The sequence below is a fragment of the Cololabis saira genome, chromosome 23 (assembly GCF_033807715.1).
Source record: "Cololabis saira isolate AMF1-May2022 chromosome 23, fColSai1.1, whole genome shotgun sequence".
NCBI classification, from domain to species: domain Eukaryota; kingdom Metazoa; phylum Chordata; class Actinopteri; order Beloniformes; family Belonidae; genus Cololabis; species Cololabis saira.
The window spans coordinates 737,710-756,664 of NC_084609.1; the positions used below are offsets into that span (position 1 = coordinate 737,710).

At 42.5% G+C, this 18,955-nt stretch overlaps 1 protein-coding gene across 1 annotated transcript; it reads right to left on the reverse strand.

Moving 5' to 3' along the window:
* Positions 1–1,238: 1,238 nt before the first annotated feature.
* On the reverse strand, positions 1,239–17,582 carry LOC133424443 (zinc finger protein 160-like). Its single transcript, XM_061715063.1, has 2 exons — positions 17,506–17,582; positions 1,239–3,246 (listed from the first exon to the last, which is right to left on the reverse strand). The coding sequence occupies exons 1-2, from the start codon at positions 17,530–17,532 to the stop codon at positions 1,465–1,467; spliced, it is 1,809 nt and encodes a 602-aa protein (XP_061571047.1). The 5' UTR covers positions 17,533–17,582; the 3' UTR covers positions 1,239–1,464.
* Positions 17,583–18,955: the final 1,373 nt, after the last annotated feature.

Genomic DNA, 18,955 nt, shown 5'->3' on the forward strand with positions numbered 1-18,955 from the left:
GCGTTTTCATAGAAAATGAATGGCAGCCGGCTGCCTATGACGCCCGTGACGTCAATTGGCAACTCTTTTTTTTGTTTGTTTGTGTCGGTGCTGATGAGAAATCAGCTGGGAGCCGCGAGCGGCTGAGAAGTGACAGAGCTCCTGGTAGATCGTTCCTTATCGTCCATCTACATCCCTTTTTATTCTCTCCTCAGCCACCAGGTTTATGAACATCTTCACCCCAGAGTTGGATCACGAAACAGACGTTTGCGCTAACATTGCCTGTTGAATAAAATTGCCACAAGCCGCGAGTCTCGCGCTGATTCCTGCTTCCTGATTCAAACGTCTGACAGCCCCGCCCCCCCGACCAATCCCCGACCGTGTATTGTGAAGACAGGGCCGACTCAGCACACTTAGAACCTCGGCAGAATAGGTACAGAAAAAGTATCTATTCGGCACGCCTCCACCTGCCTCGGCCCTTAGTGGAAAAGTGCAAGACGAGGGCGTAGCGAGTGGAGGCGGGCTGAGTAGGTACTAAATGGTAAATGGCTTACACTTATATAGCGCTTTCCAGCTGTACTCCTACAGCCCCAAAGCGCTTTACACTGCAAACATTCACCCACACACACCGGTTGTCGGCGGAGCTGCCATACACAACGGCGCTGGCCTGACAACCGGGAGCAACCGGGGGATTCAGTGTCTTGCCCAAGGACACTTTGGTGGACACAGGCGGAACTAGGGTTCGAACCACTGACCTTCAGGTTCATGGGCAAACGCTCTACCAACTGAGCCACCTTCCCCCTACTAGTGGAAAAGCGCTATAAGAGACCATCTCTCATGTGTTGGCCTCCCTTCATGGGTTATCCATAACATCTACAATCAATGTCAAAGACAGTGGACACCGAGGACCAGGGCTGGTGTTGCGCCACAAAGGGAGTGCTGGTTCAGTTATTAGAAAGTAATTAATAATTGTCTTACGATAGTTATTAATAACCAATAAAGACGATGACTTATCAAAATGAATCCATTAAAACGGGGCACGACCTGACTTATCAGGAAATAATAACTAAACAGCAAAGTCAATCTCAAAGTAGACGTTATTCCCTACGTGTCAGCCTGTTGCCAGGGGGGGCGTTACAGAATAACAGTGAAGGAAGGAGCACAGAACTTTGCAACCATCAGCTGTGACAAATATCTATAAAATGAACACAAACAACTTCTCTCATTGAAATCAATCAGAATTTATTTACAAAAGTCTTAAAAGAAAGCTAAACAAAACTTGGGATGAATTCCGATGCCTAAACTACACATAAACAAATACTAACTAAACATTAAACACAAACTTCAGATCATCTATATGTGGGTGTGTGTCAGTGCGTATGTGAGAATTATTTCTTTCAAACTAAATTAACTAAACTAAATTGGTGCATTTTAACTGAACTCTCAAAATAAATGATATCAGCACTGATCACAAATGTACACTTTTTATCCAGTGTGAATACGTTGGTGACTCCTTAGATGACTTGATTGGCTAAAAGCCGCTCCACACTGATCACATCTGTAAGGCTTTTCTCCAGTGTGAATACGTTGGTGTCTCCTTAAAGTACCTTGCTCGGCAAAAGCCGCTCCACACTGATCACATCTGTAAGGCTTTTCTCCAGTGTGACTACGTTGGTGAATCTTCAAACTATCTTGCCGGGCAAAAGCCACTCCACACTGATCACATCTGTAGGGCTTTTCTCCAGTGTGACTACGTTGGTGAATCGTCAAATGACCTTGCTGGGCAAAAGCCGCTCCACACTGTTCACATCTGTAAGGCTTGTTTCCAGTGTGAATACGTTGGTGAGTCGTCAAATGACCTTGCCAGGCAAAAGCAGCTCCACACTGATCACATCTGTAAGGCTTGTTTCCAGTGTGAGTACATTGGTGAGTCGTCAAATGACCTTGCTGGGCAAAAGCTGCTCCACACTGATCACATCTGTAAGGCTTTTCTCCAGTGTGAATACGTTGGTGCCTCCTTAAAGCACCTTGATGGGCAAAAGCCGCTCCACACTGATCACAACTGTAAGGTTTTTCTCCAGTGTGAATACGTTGGTGTTTCCTAAGATCACCTTGATGGGCAAAAGCCGCTCCACACTGATCACATCTGTAAGGTTTTTCTCCAGTGTGAATACGTTGGTGAATCTTCAAACTATCTTGCCGGGCAAAAGCCACTCCACACTGATCACATCTGTAAGGTTTTTCTCCAGTGTGAATACGTTGGTGTTTCCTAAGATCACCTTGATGGGCAAAAGCCGCTCCACACTGATCACATCTGTAAGGCTTTTCTCCAGTGTGAATACGTTGGTGACTCGTTAAAGCACTTTGCTGAGCAAAATCCGCTCCACACTGATCACATCTGTATGATTTGTTTCCAGTGTGAATACGTTGGTGAGTCGTCAAAGTATCTTGTTGGGCAAAAGCCGCTCCACACTGATCACATCTGTAAGGCTTTTCTCCAGTGTGAATACGTTGGTGCCTCCTTAAAGCACTTTGCTGGACAAAGGCCGCTCCACACTGATCACATTTGTAAGGCTTTTCTCCAGTGTGAATACGTTGGTGTCGCTTTAGGTGACCTTGTCGGACAAAAGCCGCTCCACACTGATCACATCTGTGAGGCTTGTCTCCAGTGTGAATACGTTGGTGTTGCTTTAGTTGACCTTGTCGGGCAAAAGCCGCTCCACACTGATCACATCTGTATGGCTTTTCTCCAGTGTGAATACGTTGGTGAGTCGTCAAATTATCTTGTTGGGCAAAAGCCGCTCCACACTGATCACATCTGTAAGGCTTTTCTCCAGTGTGAATACGTTGGTGAGTCCTTAAAGCACCTTGATGGGCAAAAGCCGCTCCACACTGATCACATCTGTAAGGCTTTTCTCCAGTGTGAATACGTTGGTGAATCCTTAAAGCACCTTGCTGGGCAAAAGCCGCTCCGCACTGATCACATTTGTGAGGCTTGTCTCCAGTGTGAATACGTTGGTGCCTCCTTAAAGCACTTTGCTGGACAAAGGCCGCTCCACACTGATCACATTTGTGAGGCTTGTCTCCAGTGTGAATACGTTGGTGTTGCTTTAAGTTACCTTTTTGGGCAAAAACTGCTCCACACTGATCACAGCTGTACGGTTTATCACCAGTGTGAGTTTTCTTATGAATCTTCAGGTTTGATGAAGTGGTGAACACTTGCTTGCAATCATCACACCAGTGTCTTTTGGGTCTTCCTTTATGATTCTGTAACAGAGAAGATGACTTACATTATCTTGGCTGCATTATCAAAAGCCTTTTCAGTTTCATTCAAATGCTGCCTGTCATGTTTTTTCATGTGAGACAATTAAGTTTATCTTCTGAGGACTAATGTTAAACATATTTAGCTACAACTAGTACTTAAAGGAGCCGTCTGTAAGAAATGTCCAAAACTGGTACTGCAGTCACTTTCAAAATATTGTTGAGCGGCGTGTACCCTCCCCCTCCTCCCCCCGACCAGAGGTTGCCAGGTAGGCTGCAGAATGCAGCAGGAACGTAGGCTGCCATGGCTGCGATAATTAGAGCCGAGCTGGCAACCCGGATGCCGAAACAATACTGACTTGTTGATTGGGAGATAGGTGGAGGGTGGAGCTTCAGAAACAATACTGACTTGGTGATTGGGAGATAGGTGGAGGGTGGAGCTTCAGAAACAATACTGACTTGGTGATTGGTAGATAGGTGGAGGGTGGAGCTTCAGAAACAATACTGACTTAGTGATTGGGAGATAGGTGGAGGGTGGAGCTTCAGAAACAATACTGACTTGGTGATTGGGAGATAGGTGGAGGGTGGAGCTTCAGAAACAATACTGACTTGGTGATTGGGAGATAGGTGGAGGGTGGAGCTTCAGAAACAATACTGAATGGTGATTGGGAGATAGGTGGAGGGTGGAGCTTCAGAAACAATACTGACTTGGTGATTGGGAGATAGGTGGAGGGTGGAGCTTCAGGCCAAAACAAAAAATGACAACATAAACATCAGTTGAGGGCTGCAACTCCTCTTTTTAAACTGGAATATCCTGGCTTGAGTGCTGTTGTCAGTGACAAAAGTATTTGAAATGAACATGATTTTTAAATGTGTGTTGACATATCGGGGTCATTTTATGATTCGTTTTATTATTGCTCTTACATACAGCTCCTTTAACAGTACGACACCTTCAGATGAGACTTCTTATACGTCTACGTAATAAGTGTAAAATTTGAGAGCTGCTGAAAAACACTCAAAACCCATTCATGAACTATTTATATTGAACATAATATTGAACATGAACTGTGTTCCCCACACACACACACACACACACACACACACACACACACACACACACACACACACACACACACACACACACACACACACACACACACACACACACACACACACACACACACACACACACACACACAGTGTGAAAAAGTGTTTTTCTTATTTCTTTGCATGTTAGTCACACTTAAATGTTTCAGATCCTCAAACAAATTTAAATATTAGACAACGATAACACAAGTAAACACAAAATGCAGTTTTTAAATGAAGCTTTTTATTATTAAGGGGAAAAAAATCCAAACCTACATAGCCCTTTGTGAAAGAGTGATTGACCCCCCCTTTTAAAACATAAATTATCTGTGGTTTATCACATCTTTGGAAAGCTGAGTTCAATTTCTCCAGCCACACCAAGGCCTGATTACTGCCACACCTGTTCTCAATCAAGAAATCACTTAAATAGGACACGTCATTTCAGAAAAGGAACATCATACCAACAGTAAAATATGGTGGTGGTAGTGTGATGGTCTGGGGCTGTTTTGCTGCTTCAGGACCTGGAAGACTTGCTGTGGTAAATGGAACCATGAATTCTGCTGTCTACCAAAAAATCCTGAAGGAGAATGTCTGGCCATCTGTTCGTGACCTCAAGCTGAAGCCACTTGGGTTCTGCAGCAGGACAATGATCCAAAACACACCAGCAAGTCCACCTCTGAATGGCTTAAGAAAAACTAAATGAAGACTTTGGAGTGGCCTAGTTAAAGTCCCGACCTGAATCCCATTGAGATGCTGTGGCATAGTCTTTGGAGCTACCCACAGGTACAACCGTGCACGTGTTGCACAGTCTAGGTGTACATAGGGGTTGAGAAACACTTAAAAGTTGAAAAAGGTTGGAAGTCAGAAGTTGGAGGCTTGTTGTCCAGACAGAGTTGAGGCAAAGTCTGGACAGAAAACCCAGCTAAAACACATCGAACTGAGTTTTGCAAAACAACACGGTCTTAATGTTGCTGCTCTAGACCATCGAACTGGATGAAGGATGCGTTCACTGGTTCTTGGTAACCAGTGGGTTTTCACCAGTGCAGCTGGATGGATGGCTCCTCGGCTGATGCTAGTCGCACCGGTCGGAGATGAGGTGTAGTACTTGCAGAACTTAAGAACAGCAGATGGAGAGCCAGGTCAAGAGAGAGCAAGATGCGGGGAGCTGCAGCTATTTATTAACCAGCGGGTCTGCTTCATGTCAGCAAAGGGGCCCATGATGTTTAATGGGTCTCTGTCCAACGCACTATCCACGCGTCACTTTCCCATCTCATACCAAAAGCCACAAACTGCAAAGCCTGCTGGGCTTTGGAGTCATTGTCTTAGTTTCTTTGTTTCAGGCCATGTGGTCAACTGTAAGACAATGTGGTCTTACAGTTGATGTTAGAACTCAGTTAGGCCCCAGGGTTGATGTTAGCCCTTTCAATGTTCAACACAGGGCTGTGGGAAAACACTTGGAAAATTGTTAGACTTGCATACCAAACTTTAAAGTCTTTAAACAAAAACTTTATATTATATATATATATATATCCGTCTATATATTTATATATAATATATATTTTATATAAGTGATGCACCGAAATGAAACTTTGTGGCAGATACCGAAACCGAAAATAATAATAAACACTTGGCCGAATACCGTGCAATACCGGACATGGTTCTTCGCAGTTTTTACATTGATTTTGCCAATTTTTTCACCATTGCATAAATCAAATAAAGGGCTTTCCACAAGCGCCGGCTGCCGGCCATATAGCCGGCTACTCGATTAGGTCCAGCCGGCTACTTTAATGACGCTTATTTTTATAGCCTATAAATATTATTTTTCGATTTTAATAAAATTAAATGTTTTTCTCATAGACTGACAATAATGTCAAACTGAACCGCACTCATTAAAGTTGTGATTCGCTCTGCTTGTACCACAAATTACTCTGATCACCGCCGACTTCATAGAGAAACTCTGCGGCCCCGACATGCAGTGTGTCTGTGTGCGTGCGTGTGTGTGTGCGTGTGTGTGTGTGCGCGCTCAGCGCAGTGAATGTGTCGGAACTCGGATCAACAAGCAGAGCTCACCAGATGATTCTTTTGTCACCATAAAAACGGTACGTCCTTATTACTCAGGCTACCCACTAAAAAATTGAATCAGTTTAATCAGTTCGTATTAAAAAGAAAACCTAACCGCATTGCATCGTTTAGCCCAAAACGTTCTACCGGTAATCCAGTCTTCTCTTCAAGCGTTCAATTAGCACCACCTGCGACACGTGAGAGTTTATTTTCATACACTTCATTAGTTACACTAATGAATAAAAGAAGATGCAATGGCGAGTGAGTTGTAATAATAATGATAATACAGTGTTTCCTACAATTGTACAGGCTTGGCAGGGCGCCAGGCCAATGAGAGCCCCCGCCAGGCCAGAAAAGAAAAAAAAATAATATGCAAAAAATAAGCGACGTGTCTATCCATTCATTCAGAAATCAATAATCATTTCCATTTGGGAGCCTCTGTGCGGCACTGAATATGCAATGCTGTGTTTTGCGGTGTGCTTCTCATCGAACTGACTGGAGGCAACACGTTGCGGCAGTGAGTGAAGCCTGAATTAAGGTTCTGCGTTAAATCGACGCAGAGCCTACGGCGTAGGGTACGCAGCGGCGCGCGCAGTATGGTGCGTACTGCCGCGTACCCTACGCCGTAGGCTCTGCATTGTTGTAACGCGGGACCATAAATCAGCCTTAAGTCCCTTTAGGCTAATACTGTGAGAAATAACCTCTCATAATAGCGGTACTACAGTTAATAAATGTAATAAATGCTCCTACTGCTGTTTCTGCTGGCTACTGAGTCCCGTAAGTGGCAAGTGAGTTTTAACTCCTTAATTACCAACCAGCGTCAGAGTCACGCACAGTACACAAACTGTGATGTTAGAGAGCCACCTTTTGGTCAATTTAAGCAACAGCATCGCCGGCTGCTTGACAGTGGCTCAACTCATTAGTTTACTGTTTTTGTTGTTAATAATGTCATTGCAATTTTATCTATGCAATTGTGAAAAAAATGGCAAAATAAATGAAAAACTGTGAACAACCGCATTCCGTAGGCTATTCGGTACTCAGTATTCAGCCAAGTCTTTAAATTTTATTCCACTTCAGTTTCGGCCTCAAATTTTCATTTCGGTGCATCCCTAGTTTTTTCAGGGGGTACCACTGGTAGCATTCTGGATTTTTGTTTAATAATGTTGAACTTGACTCCTCAGTTGTCTATATTTTATTGTTTTGTTTTTATTTTATGTTTTTACTATTTCAATAAATTAAAATAATTATGAATATGTTATTATTATTATTACTACTACTACATTTAAGACCAGTGTATACGAACGTGCCCCCCCCCCCGGCTGGCTACTTATTTAGTATGGCTGGCTAGTCTATGCCTTAGTGGAAAGCCCTGGTGGGGGCGGGAGGGGTGCGCAAACTGCGCATGTGCAGCATCAGCAGGAGCTACATGTGAAGTGTGTTATGCGGTGAAAGAAAGCAGCAGGTTAAAACATGTGTAAGAAATGCTTAAAACAATGTTCATATTACTGTTGCATGCACTGTAGGTTTAAACAGCACTTTGGAAAAAAGCCAAATTGATACGGGGGGTACTTAAAAAACGAGCCGTCGACCCGTCGCATTAAACTCCCCGACTTGAGTCGACCAGCTAAATCCTGCGTTGGGGACAGCCCAAATACTTTTGTATAGCTTAAGAGTAAGTGTCATTCCCATCTTTAAAAGTGGAGACAGGCATCAGTTTTCCAACTATAGACCAATCTCCCTGCTCTCACAATTCTCAAAGATTTTAGAAAAATTGTTCATACAAAGGCTTGATACATTTCTAAATAAACACAATATACTGAATGACCATCAGTATGGTTTTAGGTCTAATAGGTCCACCTCAATGGCAGTGACTGAACTGGTAGAAGAAATTTCAACTGCAGTTGATAAACAATTTACAGTGGGAGTTTTCATTGATTTAAAAAAAGCTTTTGATACCATTGACCACAGGCTTTTGATGAAAAAAATTGAGGGATATGGTATCAGAGGTATAGCCTATACATGGCTACAAAGCTACCTGGAAGACAGATTCCAATATATACATCTGAACAATGAAAATTCAAATTTATTAAAAGTTACATATGGTGTTCCACAAGGATCTGTGCTGGGTCCCATACTGTTTATTTTGTATATTAATGATATTTGTATTGTGTCGAAACTGTTAAAATTTGTGTTGTTTGCCGACGATACGAGTATATATTGCTCTGGTAAACATTTGGAACAGCTTTTGAGTGCAGTGGAAAAAGAGTTGAAAGTTCTTAAAAGTTGGTTTGATATCAATAAATTATCACTGAATTTAAGTAAAACTAAATTTATAATCTTTGGTAACCGAAAAGTAAATTGTGAAGTTAAGCTCAAAATCAATTATGTCGAAATTGAACGAGTATGTGAAAATAAATTCTTGGGCGTGATAATTGATGATAAACTTGATTGGAAAACACATATAAACAATATTAAATCTAAATTGTCAAAAACCATTCCAATCCTATACAAGACAAAATAACTTTTAAATCAGAAATCCACTTACATACTGTACTGTTCACTCATTGTTTCATATATTACTTACTGTGTGGAGGTATGGGGAAATACTTACATAACAAACATTGATCCAATAATTAAATTACAAAAGGGAGCCATAAGAATTGTAAATAATTCAAAATACTGCGACCCAACGAACCCACTCTTCATTAAACTAAATACCTTAAAATGTGTAGATCTAGTTGAGCTAAGGACTTCTCTTATAATGTATAAGGCACACAACAACCTACTTCCTTACTGCATTCAGGAAAAGTTTTCACCCAGAGAAAGTCGGTATGAACTCAGGGGAACTTGTAAAAATAAAGGTAAGGACAAACTTTAGAAGTAGATGTGTTTCTGTTAAAGCGGTAAACTTGTGGAATAGTCTCTGATGAGCTAAAAATCCCAGAACAAATGAAACACCTAAACTACTGAACTGCAGAAACTACTGACTGTTGAACGCTGGCCTGTGACGTGAGAGGACGCTGGCACTGATTGTTTGCCGCTTCTCCGTCAGAACTACGCAGCTTTTACCTATTTTTCTACTTTTAAATCAGTGTCAAAGTTAGTTTTAAAGTCAGTCTTTTAGTCTTAGTTTTTTTCTTGTTTTTTTTCTTGTCTGTTCGGCAACTCTACGGCCAACAGCAAGCCATACTGCTGTTATTACAACCCGGACGGCTTGCCTACCTCTGACATCTGGCTGGCTCCAGCTTTTCACCCCCTGGAGCATCGGATTACCTCCAAACTCTTCACCTGGCCCAGCTGTCGGCTCTTCAGCATCGTTGTGAGGCTAAAGCGGTCTCGCCGGGTTCTGCCCCGGAGCGAGGAAACCACAACAAACCTCCGCAGCCATCCGCCGCCAGCTGCCAGCCCTCGGGCCCCCGGTAAATAAGCATTTATCCGGGTCCTGCCCTAAAGCGGAGAGTCGAGCTGGCATTGTAGGCTACTGTGACTGTGAGGCTAAAGCGGCCGGGCTACGTCTGCCTCGGACCGCAGCAATCCTCCTCAGTTAGCCCCGAGTGCTACCGGCTAACAACATCCAGGGCTTCCAACTCCCTGCAACAATGCTGCTGCATTACTCCATCTCACGCCTCCTTCACCTGAACAGCCACGCAATTCCAACGTGTGTTTCAGTCATCAAACATCTGGGACTTCTTCGCAGACCACGTTACATCCACAGAAGTTCCCGGCATAACTCTGTTTACTCCCAGCCCGGCCACAACATTCCATCCACCCGCTCAGCTGAGCGCCCCGTCGCATCTGTTCTACGTCATCAGAACACTGCCGCCTCCAGAGCTTGTAGCCTTGGAAACACCGCAAGAATGTTACAGCCCGGGCGGCAGCAGGGAAAACGTGGAGTGGAACGTGGAGTGGATTTCAATGTACTCATTCCCATTCAGAGACACACCATTCTACCAACAGTCAAAATAGAGCTTTTTAATGCTCAATCCCTCACTCTCAAAGCTCCTCTCATCAACGAACATATTCTGGACAAGGGCTTGGATGTCATGTGTCTCACCGAAACCTGGCATCAGCCCGGGGTTTTCTCAAGCCTTAATGCAGCCTGTCCACCAGGTTACTGCTACATACAGAAAGCCCGCAGTACTGGTCGGGGTGGTGGCCTCGCCATTTTTCACAAAAATGAGCTGGAAATATCACCCCTCCCTCTCACCCCTCCATCCTCTTTTGAATGTCTTGCTGTTCACTGTAAACCACCTCTCCAAATGACAATACTGCTTATCTACCGGCCACCCAAACTGAAACCAAATTCTGTCTTCATCTCTGAAATCCATGACCTTCTCACATCACTCTGCACCTCATCCTCAAACATAATAATCCTTGGAGATGCCAACATTCACGTCGACGACCCCTCCTGCCCCTTTGCATCTGAATTCCTGCAACTCATCAACTCCCTCAACCTCTCACAGCATGTCCATGTCCCCACACACAGGAAAGGCCACACACTCGATTTGGTCATCGCTGACACTGCTCCAGTCAGCAATCTGGTCGCATATGAAATGGGAGTGTCCGATCACAAGGCCATTTCCTTCATCCTGCCATTTCCCTCCTCCCACGCTAAACCCAAACGTCAAATAAACTTCAGGAGCTTAAAAAACATAAACCCAGACACCCTGACTGCAGACCTCAACCATCTCTCCTCTACCACCCATTCATCAGCCACTGAGTCGGTGGCATTCTACAATTCCTCACTGAGCAGTCTCCTTGACACCCATGCCACCCACTTCAAACCAGAACTGTCAGATTTTCCCGTTCAGCTCCATGGTTCACTTCCGAGCTGCGAAAAATGAAGGCGGCTGGCCGTGTCCTAGAACGGCGTCATATTACATCTGGTCTAACGGTACACAAATTGGCCTACAGGGACCACCAAAAGGCATACTCCGAGGCCCTCAGAAAGACACGGACCAACTTCTACTCCAACATCATCAATAACAACCCTGGCAACTCTAAACAGCTCTTTTCAACCATAGACCACTTCCTAAAACCACAAACCCCCTCAAACAGAGCAGCCACAACCGAACAGTGTGACGAATTCCATGCATTCTTCAAAACAAAAGTCGACAATATTCGTTCCTCCCTCTCCGCCCCCCCTAATTCTTCTGCCCCAACAGCCAGCCCACAGCCTGGGCCTTCCCAGCCTCTCTGCTGCTTTTCTTCCACCACGCAGCAGGAGGTGAAGCATGAAGCCCTCCACCTGTTCCCTGGACCCCCTTCCCACATCCCTGGTCAAACTGCACATCAAAGCCATAAGCCCCCTGATCACAGAAGCAATTAACCTCTCCCTTCAGTCCGGCCACGTTCCCCCAGCTCTGAAAACGGCCATCATCAAGCCACTTCTCAAAAAACCCACCCTAGACCCAGAACTCCATGCCAACTACAGACCCATCTCCAACCTGCCATTCCTCTCCAAGGTCCTGGAGAAAATAGTTGCCGCCCAATTACATCATCACCTGAACAGCAATAACCTCGCTGAAAAATTCCAGTCTGGTTTCCGCTCCGCTCACAGTACTGAAACAGCTCTGGTCAGGGTCACCAACGACATTCTAATGGCAGCTGATGGCGGCTCCCCTTCCCTCCTCATCCTCCTGGATCTCACAGCCGCTTTTGACACCGTCGACCACACCATCCTGCTACACCGCCTTCACTCCACCATCGGACTCCATAATACCGCCCTGGACTGGTTCAGATCCTATCTGGCCGAAAGGACCGAGTACATCTCCTTGGGAGGCGTTAAATCCCGGACCCAGCCCGTCACCTGTGGTGTCCCTCAGGGATCTGTACTTGGCCCCACCCTCTTCACCCTGTACATGCTTCCCCTCGGCAGTGTCATCAGCAGACACGGTTTGGCTTTCCACTGCTATGCTGATGACACACAGCTATATATAAAACTGGACCCATCTGCTGCAGAGTCATCCTCAGCCACACTCACCATCTGCCTGGAGGAGATCAAGGCGTGGATGAAACAGAACTTTCTACAGCTCAACAGCGGCAAAACAGAAGCCATGCTCATCGGCACCCCGCACCAGGTCAAGTCATCTCCCATCACCTGCATCACCTTTTCTGGCCAGGATATCCCTCTGTCATCCGTCATCACCAACCTAGGTGTCAGAATGGACCCCCACCTCAACTATGAGGCCCACATCAATCACCTCCGTCAAACATCCTTCTTCCACCTCAAAAACATCGCCAAACTCCGCCCCATCCTATCCCCGAAAGATGCAGAAAAACTGGTCCACGCCTTCGTCTCCTCCAGGCTTGATTATTGCAACGCACTTCTCATCGGGATCCCAAGCAAGAGCCTCAAAAAGCTTCAATACATTCAGAACAGTGCTGCTAGGATCCTGATGAGAGTGCGCAAATATGACCACATCACTCCCATCCTCCACTCACTGCACTGGCTCCCCATCTCCTCCCGGACTGAATTCAAGATCTCCCTACTCACGTACCAATGCATCCATGGCAACGCACCTCCTTACCTCAAGGAGCTGATCCATCCTCAGCCCCCCACCCGCACCCGTTCAACAAACAAGAACAACCTCCTCAAACCCACCTTGACTAAACTGGTCACAATGGGAGACCGGGCCTTCTGCTCCGTTGCCCCTAAACTATGGAATACCCTCCCCGCCCACCTGAGAGAACCACAGACAATTGACTCTTTTAAGAGAGGGCTCAAAACCCACCTTTTTAAGAAAGCATATGCCAGCTATCATAAATGATTTTATTCTATTTTTCTATTTTTTATTTTTTACTTTCTTGTAGCACTTTGAGATTCTCGAATGGAAAGTGCGTTATAAATTAAATTTATTATTATTATTATTATTAAAAATGTGTAGTTCTATCCGCAAATTCAAAAAAAAATTTAAACTTAGGGCAATTGATAAATATAAACTATGACCAAGAGCAGCTTCTCCTGTAAATCCTCTATATCACATGCTCTTGTTGTAATTGATCCTACCTACCTAACTAACTAACTAACTAACTAACTAACTAACTAACTAACTAACTAACTAACTAACTAACAGTAAGTCTTGTTTTGAAGAAAGCTAACTCATGTGTGTCTGGGGGGAGTGGTGGTCTAGTGGCTACAGAGGTGGGCTTGGGTCAGGTTCAAGCCCCAGAACGGCAACCAAGATGAACCACCTTGGGCCCCTGAGCAAGGCCTTAACCCTAATTGCTCCCCGTGTGTTTGTTCTCTCAAATGTAAGTCGCTTTGGATAAATGCGTATGCTAAATGACAGTATTATTATTATTCTCTACGGAGCCACTCTGGTGACATTTGAAAAAAATAAAATAATGCGTGGCCACGAATTAATATCTCGTGGCCAACAAATGATTAATGCGTGGCCACGCATTATTAAATTTTTTTCAAAATAATGCATGGCCACAAGATATTAACACAATGCGTGGCCACGAGATATTAACTCATGGCCACGAGTTAATAATGCGTGGCCACACATTATTTTATTTTTTTTTCAAATGTCACCAAAGGGGCTTCCTTCTTCTCAATACGCTGTAAAAGTGTCTTAAGCCAACTCATTGGCTGGTCAAATGGGTTAAACATTAACTGGGAAGGTAACGTTTGCTAGCATGAATGCTAACATGACTTAATAAGCTAACGTTAAGTTTAAAATATGTATAACATTACGGTGACGTGACTTCCGGGTGGCGCCTGACTGCGATGCACGTGTAGCTTAACAGCTAGCCTTCAACAACCTCTCAAATCCTCATTTTTTTAACCGACTAAACTAAAGCTTATGCTGTGATGACTAAAGTCATCACAGCATAATGTCTCAAGGAAAGTCTGGGAGTGAACGAGAACAAAACAGCATGTCACCGTTGAAAAAAAACCAATGGTTACGATGCCGAGAGAGGATCTGGACAACGCCATAGCTAACGCTGTTAGCTCTGCTACGCTAGCGCAGCAGCAGAAACTCAGTGAGTTTATTCAGTCTGCAGTGAAAGAAGCGGTCAACGACATCCTCACCCCACAGCTAGCAGAACTGATGCAGCAAATACAAGACACCAAGGCTACTGTGAGTGAGCTGGCCAAGAGCTTTGAGTCGTCACATAAATCCATTCAGAGTAACACAGCTAAGTTTGACACGCTACAAGCTAAAGTGAGAGCCAATAAACATCAAGCCAACGATCTCCAGCAAGTGGAGGAACTCACCATGAAAATCACCCAGATGGAGGACCGCAGCCCAAGAGCTAACGTGAGACTGGTCGGGGTGAGAGAAGGTGAAGAAGGTCGGACAATCTGGACTCTAGTGGTCTGTAGAGGACCTGCAGGTCTGGATCTGGACCCTAGTGGTCTGTAGAGGACCTGCAGGTCTGGATCTGGACCCTAGTGGTCTGTAGAGGACCTGCAGGTCTGGATCTGGACCCTAGTGGTCTGTAGAGGACCTGCAGGTCTGGATCTGGACCCTAGTGGTCTGTAGAGGACCTGCAGGTCTGGATCTGGACCCTAGTGGTCTGTAGAGGACCTGCAGGTCTGGATCTGGACCCTAGTGGTCTGTAGAGGACCTGCAGGTCTGGATCTGGACCCTAGTGGTCTGTAGAGGACCTGCAGGTCTGGATCTGGACCCTAGTGGTCCGTAGAGGACCTGCAGGTCTGGATCTGGACCCTAGTGGTCTGTAGAGGACCTGCAGGTCTGGATCTGGACCCGGTCCCCTTCCCTCACCATTAGGCCTTTGTTGAAAAAAAAAAAAAGATTTTCTGATTCTAAATCAATTTTCATATTAATTCCTAAAAATTGATTCTTATGTCAAACGATCGATTTATTTTCATTATTACATTTTCACCCGGTGAACTTTAATCCCAGTAGTCACATCATTTAATTTACACATGTCCTGTTGAGCTGTTGCAATTTCTTTCTTTTTTTGCACTTTAAATGGATATTGAAAGGAATATGTGAGTTCTTTATTTCTTAGTTATTTATTTCACACAATTAACTTCTGGCATTTTTTTGTTTTTTCCCAAAAGACCATGGGCAGAAACAAAGAAAAAACATGTTCTTGCCTTTAAATATGTTTAAAAGTATGAAAACATTAAAGTGTTCAGTTATAATTGCATAAATTGTTTATATTTCATTACTTTATATACTGCCTTAGGGTAATATTTGCATAAAATACTAAAAACCAAATTCTCAAAAATTAAAAACCGATAAAACATATAAAATTGAAAAGATAAAAACGGAATGTGGGAAAAACTAAAAGTGATTTCCTCCGTCTCTGTTTCCTCCCTGGATGTGTTTGGTAATTCTGCCCCACGATGTTTCTGTTTCAGTTCTATCAGCATTCTGGGAGCTGATTGTTCCTTACAGCATCATTAGCTGCAATACTTCCTGTTGAATCTCAATATAATACTAGTATTAATATGTTGCAGAAGTACAGTCATAATTCAGGGAACAGCTGAAAAAACAGTTTTAATAACACTAACCCAAATCAATATACAGTGTATAAAGTTACATCTCAGAGAAAAAATGACTGCTGTACTAGATAATAATGAATATGCTTTAGGTATTTTTTGGGATTTATCAAAGGCCTTTGATACGGTGAATCATGAAATTTTGTTATCAAAAATGTCATGTTATGGTCTTCGAAAACAGGTTTTACAATGGGTTTCCAATTACTTAAACAGCAGAGAGTAATTTGTTGTTTTTAATGGTATAAAATCACAGCGGGCTGTACTAGAATGCGGGTCCATTCTTGGACCCTTGTTGTTTTTGATATTTGTTAATGATCTTGTCAATGCATCAAGTTTATTGTCACCTTTAGTTTTTGCTGATGACACAAATCTCTTTGTCACTGATAAGAATTTTGATTTCCTTATTGCTAAAGCAAATGCTGGACTCATTCATTTTTCCTATTGGTTTAAGGTAAATAAGTTATTACTTAATGTCAAGAAATCTAATTTCATTATTTTTAGAAATAAAAACAAGAACTACAATGCAGACAAGGCCAAAATTTATATCAATGACAAAACACTAGCACAAGTTTCATCAGCGAAGTTCTTGGTTGTCTACATTGATGAAAAACTTAGTTTTAAAAATCACTGTGAATTTGTCTGTAAAAAGGTTTCTAAATCTTTGGGCATTATAAAAAGGGTTAAACAACATTTGAAAAAAAAGTACACTTCTAACCTTGTACTATAGTTTAATCTCTCCTCACATCTCTTACTGTAATATCATTTGGGCTAGCACTTACCGCTCTTATTTACAAGCAATCCATAGATTTCAGAAATCCTTCGTTAGAATTGCCACCAGCTCTTCCTATTTTGCCCCAATGGAGCCATTATGTAAACAATTGCAACTTCTCACAATTTATGAGGTCAACAAGTATCAAATAGGAGTTCTTATGTATAAAGTAATTCGCCTTCCTGCATCTTTACCCATTTTTTTCAAAGTTACTTTGAGTTTAATTCCCATTACCATGCACATTTTACAAGAGGGAAGAATGACTTGCACATTCCTTTCTGTAGGACTTCTGTTGCTAAATATTCATTTGTCTACCAAGGTGTAGTGCTGTGGAACGATATAAAAACTTTAACAGAATCATGTCTCTCTTTAAATACATTAAAGATTACATTTTAAAAAATCCTTACAGATGTTCTAATTACTTTTGTATCATTGGGTATTGTATATGTATCTCTAGTTTTTATTATTATTTTTTATATATATTTCTCTTTTCTTTCAAAATGTTATGTAACTATTGTTCTCTGCTGTATAACATACTTCTTTGTATATGATGGAAATCTGCACATGTGTGTATGAGGAATTGTGGGTATTGGGTGGGGAGGGGGGGTGTAAAGTGTTAATTATAATTATTGTAGGTTTAAGAGGGGAGGGTCGCTTATAAGCCCGGTGGGCTTCATGATTTTTCCTGCACATTTTTACTTTGTTTTATTACTGCTTTTTTTTTCCTCGATGCTTGTATGTTTGTAAGTGCAAAAAATAAAAAATAAAAATAAAAAATATCGGATCAAATCAAATCTTGATAATTGATTCTGAATCTTAAGAATTGAATGGATTGTTTCCATTTGAATGGATCCCCAGCCCTGCTCACCATGTCCAGCTCCTCCCGCAGGTCCATCTTGGCCGGTTTCCTGCTGCGTTTCCCGGGATTCTTCACCTTCCCCTCCGGCATCTGTATGCAAAATCAAATCATCAATTCAAAAGTTGTGTAAAGTTCACTTTTATTTATAAAAGTATGAACAAAAGTGCCATAACATTTGTTGTGCAAACATCTCAGCAAACATCAGCACTTGTCAGTAACACATATTTAGTGTAAAAATGTCAAATAAAATATAGCTTATTGCCACTGCCAGGGCATTAATGTCATCATGTTTTTTTATGAAAAATAAAAAAAGTCTACCAACAAAATCCTGATCCACAATCATGACATTAAAACAGGCAATTTCTGAGGAAACAGCAGAAACTTTTAATGGGGAGCAGCTTTACCGTCTATATTCAGCACCAAATGTCCCTGTTAGAAAGTGTGAAGCACAAAATCACTATTGAAATTTCCTTTACAGGGTCGAATCCTCCGTCTGGGAGAACTTTAAAATTAAAATGTCCAAGTAACCGTAATTTTACCGCTCTCCATGTCTGTTTTAGCTTTTCCGCATGTTTTTCCGCCAACTCTCTTCCGGTTCCGCAGCAGCCGGCAAAAGATTTTTCAAAACAAAAGCATGTGAGCAACATGCGTTAATGTGCGATAAAATAAATGTCGGCGTTAATAAATGAATGAGTTAACGCGATAATAACGCGTTAACTTGCCCAGCCCTAATAAATATGCATATAAAAGTTGAATTGGATGGCAGCGATATTGAAAGAGTAAACTAAATCAGATTTCTTGGAGTAATAATGGATTAAATTAGCTGGAAATCTCATATTAAGCATGTACAAAACAAAGTTTCAAAGAGCATTGCAGTACTTAACAGAGCAAAACAGGTTTTGGATCACAGGGCCGTCCACATTCTTTACTGGTCACTAGTTCTTCCATATTTCACTTACTGTGCAGAAATTTGGGGCAATAACTCTAAAACCAGGTTCCACTCATTACTCGTACTTCAAAAGAGAGAAATACGATACATTCATAAGGCTGGATATGGAGATCACACTAACTCACTATTCTTACAGTCTAAAGTACTAAAACTCATGGATCTAGTGGCATTTCAATCTGCACCAGTAATGTTTAAAGCAAAAGATCATTCACTACCGGATAAACATTCAGAAATTATTCATTGGGAGGGAAGGGGGTTATCATTTAAACTTCAAATCTTTATTCATGCGTACAACAAAAAGAGGTTTTTGTGTATCAGTTTGTGGAATTAAAGTGTGGAATGGTTTGAATTTGGAGTTAAAAGAATGTACAAACATAAAACAATTTAAGAAGAAATATAAATAAATGGTTTATTTGAGGTATAAAAGTGAAGACTGTGTTTAAAGATCAGCAGCTGTGTGTGTTCTGCTATTCTGTCATGTTGTCTTTGTATGTTTATATACTTAGATAT

What these genes read in the sequence shown, in the direction of transcription:
- LOC133424443 (XM_061715063.1), bottom strand. Translation starts at nt 17,532, where the DNA reads ATGGACCTGCGGGAGGAGCTGGACATG. An exon ending in TGCGGGAGGAGCTGGACATG is followed by an intron (nt 3,247 to 17,505) that starts GTGAGCAGGGCT and finishes TCTCTGTTACAG; the next exon opens with AATCATAAAGGAAGACCCAA.